The 4,340-nt window shown below is 49.6% G+C and overlaps 1 protein-coding gene across 1 annotated transcript; it reads right to left on the bottom strand.

The window, feature by feature from the left end:
* Positions 1-202: 202 nt before the first annotated feature.
* LOC108249249 (transmembrane protein 74) lies at positions 203-3,480 on the bottom strand. Its single transcript, XM_017438515.3, has 2 exons — positions 3,252-3,480; positions 203-3,166 (listed from the first exon to the last, which is right to left on the bottom strand). Exon 2 carries the CDS (start codon positions 1,642-1,644, stop codon positions 895-897), a length of 750 nt encoding a protein of 249 aa, XP_017294004.1. The 5' UTR covers positions 1,645-3,166; positions 3,252-3,480; the 3' UTR covers positions 203-894.
* Between the last annotated feature and the right edge of the window lie 860 nt (positions 3,481-4,340).

The raw sequence follows: 4,340 nt of genomic DNA, 5'->3' as shown, positions 1-4,340 counted from the left end.
GCGTTGTGCTAACACACCTGTGGAACCTGCTGATGGAAGCAGTTTTCTGTTTAGTTTAAATAAAAATTAATAAATACAAGCAGAGTAAAACACTTCCTGTTTCATCATCTGCAGACAGAAACGTTAACATTTTCTTTTTTTGTGTCCTTTTAACTTCAGAAACTGATTCATGTTTCTTTCTGACACAAACAGAGCAGGAAGCTGAGAATAAAAACCGTCTTTATTTGCAAATAAAGTCAAATATCAGGTCTTAGTTCACCTTTGTCATGTTGACACAAGCAGGTTAAAGAGCTGAGATCTGAGGGGAAATACAAAATAAAAAAAATAAAAGTCACCTGGTTGATTTAGCAGAATTACAGATAACAGCCATTAACCTGTGATGTAATAAACGCCTCAGAGTTTTTATTATCCAACATTTAATAAATGATTCCAACTCCTCTCCAGTTGTTTCAGTGCTGCTGAGTTTGTGGATCAAATCAAACTTAGCAAAATATCTGATGAACCACAGGACAGATTTTATCGAAATGTTCAGGAACAAATCAACCTCTGAAGTCTGATTCAAGATGGCCGCCACAGCTATTCAACATCAGCCAACACTTAAATGGGTCTGATCTACAGATTGGTAGTAGCTGAGAGTCATCCTCAAAGAGCTCCATGTGCCTCATCATTAAATTACCTTCACTGAAACCTCTGACGGCGGGCGATATGCATTCCTTCAGAGAGTGCTAGGCCTTTAATTTATTTTGTCTTTTAGGGCGGGAAAATCAGAAACTGTAAAAGTTTTTATTAAAAGTGAATTTTAGTCTGAAATTAGAACCAGGACTTTTGGAGGTTCCTGTCCCGGTTCTGGTTCTGGTTCTGGTTCTGGTTCTGGTTCTGGTTCCGTCCAGCAGTTCAGCTGAAAACCTCCAGGTCCTCCTCCGTGGACAGGTGTGACCCGGACTCCAGGGTCGGGCTGGTCCTCAGGCTCATGGACCCGTAGAACTTGGCAGAGTGCTGGGAGTAGGACAGGGCTTTCCTCCGCATCATCTCCCCTGTCCACATGGAGGACATGAGCAGCGTGGACAGCAGGACACCCCCCAGGGTCAGCAGGCACAGCCCCGCTATCACGCACCTGTCCAGGTGGGCCCCCACGCGGGCCCGCTCGCGCTCCAGCCGCTCCATCTCCCGCGCGGACACGCTGTCCGGGTCCACGCGCACGTCCCGGGGGACCGTGTAGGTGATGGCGACCAGAGAGATGCCGGTCACGAGGCAGGACACGGCCAGGATGAAGCCGTAGTCCACGGACTTCTCGGAACCGTCGGAGGACAGCTCGTCCTCGGAGAGCAGGGACACTTCCGGGATGTCCTCCTCGTCTTCCTCGTCCTCAAACAGCTCACCTGAGGAGGACAGAGGACAGGTGGGTGGTCCTGCCCCCATCTGGTCCTCCTCAGCGTCCTGCCTGCAGCTGAAGCAGGTTTCTGTCTCAGACCTGGTCTCTGTCCGCGGACCCGAACCCTCTGCCCACGGATCAGTCCGGGTCTCCGTCCGGGTCTCAGCCCGGTCCCGAGTCCAGGTCTCTGTCCATGGTCCTGAAGCGTCCCTCCCACGAGGCGCCGCTCCGATGTCCCTCACATCACAGTGGACCAGTTCCACATCAGCCATCTGAACCCGGACTTGGTCTCCTGGGTCTGGATCTCATGAGTCCGACTCTCCCAGAAAAACCCAAAGAAATAATCCTGAAGTGTCAGAACCGCTCCAGGTTCTGGACTTCCTGCTCCTCAGAAGCTCCGCGTTCCTGGAATAATCTGATTACTGACCAGAAAAGTCCATCAGTCCTCCTGGGTGTCTCTCACGCTGTCCCTTTTCCGGGTCCTCCCCTGAGCTCCAGTTCTCCCGGTCCTCCTTCCACCTCCCGGACCTCCCCCGACCTCGCGGTCCTCGCGGTCGTCCCGTTCCTTCCGGTCCACCTCTGAGCTCCCAGTCCTCCCGGTCCTCCCGGACCTCCCAGTCCTCCCAGTCCTCCTCTGTCCTCCCAGTCCTCCCAGTCCTCCTCTGTCCTCCCAGTCCTTCCGGTCCCCCCGGTCCTCCGTCAGCCTCGGTAATAAATGGAAATCAGCCGCTGAGCTCTAAGAAGAATCAGCTGAGCTGCAGCGGCTCAGTTGGTTCTGAGCGGTTCTGAGTCAGACCCCTCCCACAGTCTGAGAGTCCAATACAAACAGCAGAGGACAGACAGGGGGACAGACAGGGGGACAGACAGGAGGACAGACAGGAGGACAGACAGGGGGACAGACAGGGAGACAGAGGAGTCAGCTGGATCCAAGAGGAAACCTGGTTTTACCCGCGAAAAATAAAAAGTTGTGATTTTGTGTAAAATGTCAATAAAAACAGAATAAATCTGAATTTTCTTCCAAACAGAAAACAAGAAACACATCAAATGTTGAAACTAATAAACTGATGGCAGAGTTGCTGACAGCTGATTCCAGGTGATCCCAGGTGATCCCAGGTGATTCCAGGTGATTCCAGGTGATCCCAGGTCAGACTCTGGGCTTTAAGGTGCTGAGATAAACTGAGTGAAAACAACTAAAGTCCTGAAACACAAAGAATCTTCCTCCCAGAAAAAACATCAAAATAACAAAAAGCTGCAATTAAGAAAGAACCTAAAATCCACCAGAAATGTTTCATCAACATCCTTCTGAGGCGTTACATTAATGAGACTAAAGCTTTTCAGGAGGCTGCAGATTAAAACGTTTCTCCAGGTTCTGGATCACTGTTCTCCTGAGGAACACTTGGAGAAACAGGATGGTTTTTTATTTATTCAGCTGCTGTTTCTCCTCAGACTGAGGCGGTGGAGCAACGATTTCTGTTTTGCGTCTGTTTCCATCATGGCTGTGTATTCAGGCGTTTAACAGGAACAAGTGAGAGATGATCTAAAGTTTTTAAGGAACTACAGACGCTTGTTTTTGACGGGATCATCCCCAGGCTGAGGACTGCTGGGGGGGCTGATGTGGGCGAAAGTTTGAAGACATTATTTTCAGCAGAGCTGAAGGCTCGGCCCACATTCTCCTCCCACTGGTTCTGTACATCTTGTTCCTTCACCTTTGATCGAGTCACTTCAGAGTCGACTTTCAGCAAAGTCCCTGGAATCCACCAAACTTCTGTCTTCAAGCAGGATTTACAGGCTTTTCTGCAGAAATGAAACAGATGTTTGAATCTGAACATCAGGTTCAGATCTTTAAGCTGCATAAAAACACAAAGAAGTGAATCTTCACCTGCAGGAAACAACATGAGGCTGTTCAGGTTTTAAAGATGTTTAATGACCGCAGCTCCTCTGACCCGAGTCCTCCGGAAACACGGGTCGGTCCGGACCAGCCAACTCTGGGTCATTAGTCTGATGTGCAGCCAGCCTCGGATCTGGGATTAAAACGACTGAATTAGTTTAAATAAGAAGCAGCTGATCTTCTGTGACAGCTTGTTGTTCCAACGCTGATGTCAACAAAGTTCTGCTCCAGCAGAACCTCCCCTGAGCCGGTCCCATCAGAACTGATCCGTCTCTTCCCACAGAGACAGCCCGCTCTCATTTATCTGCTGAAGCGTTTTCTTCTGACAGATCTGCTGACGTGACGCCGGCGGCAGGCGGCGGTCGCAGCGGGATGAACAGGAGCTCACGGAGAGCCGGGCGGTCACAGAGAGCAGAACCGTGAAAAGAACAGGAGGAAATAAGGATTTAAAGCTGAGCTCCTGATGTTCATCTGAATCAGGCTGAGGTCCTGAGGTCAGGAGGACACAGAGCCTGGGCTCCATCAGTCCTGTCGGACCAGGACCAACTGGACTCCTCAGTCTGACAGTCCCTCCAGAGAGCAGACAGGAGCGTTTAGGTTTGTTTGCAGCCAGGCTGCCTGGACAGCTGCAGCAGCATATTCCTCAGATTTGTTTTTGGACTTCAAACTAATCCTGTTTCCAAACCGGGACAGAATGAAATGAAACTGAGGACAGGATTACAGTGAGCCACATCAGAGCACGGCCAAATCAAAAACAAGCTTTAAAAGGAAAAAACTGTTTGACAGGAAAGGTCCAAACTTCTCAGAAACTTTCTGACTTTAAGAAAAATCCCCACAAAACCTAAATCAGAGTATTTCAGATGAATCTCTCCGTCTCTGTCCTCAGACTCCTCCAGAGGAGCCCAACGTGTTTCCAAAAGTATTCACCCCTCAGTGTGCTTTGTTTTGGTTTATAATCTGACTGCTTTGAGCTTTCAGCTGATGTGCAAACTAAGACCCTGAAAGCTGATGGAGGACAGGTGAACAAATGGAGGACAGGTGAGCTGATGGAGGACAGGTGAACAGATGGAGGACAGGTGA

This window comes from Kryptolebias marmoratus, linkage group LG5, assembly GCF_001649575.2.
Source record: "Kryptolebias marmoratus isolate JLee-2015 linkage group LG5, ASM164957v2, whole genome shotgun sequence".
Taxonomy (NCBI): domain Eukaryota; kingdom Metazoa; phylum Chordata; class Actinopteri; order Cyprinodontiformes; family Rivulidae; genus Kryptolebias; species Kryptolebias marmoratus.
The sequence above is the reverse complement of the archived record's forward strand: the minus strand, read 5'-3'. Positions and strand labels throughout refer to the sequence as shown.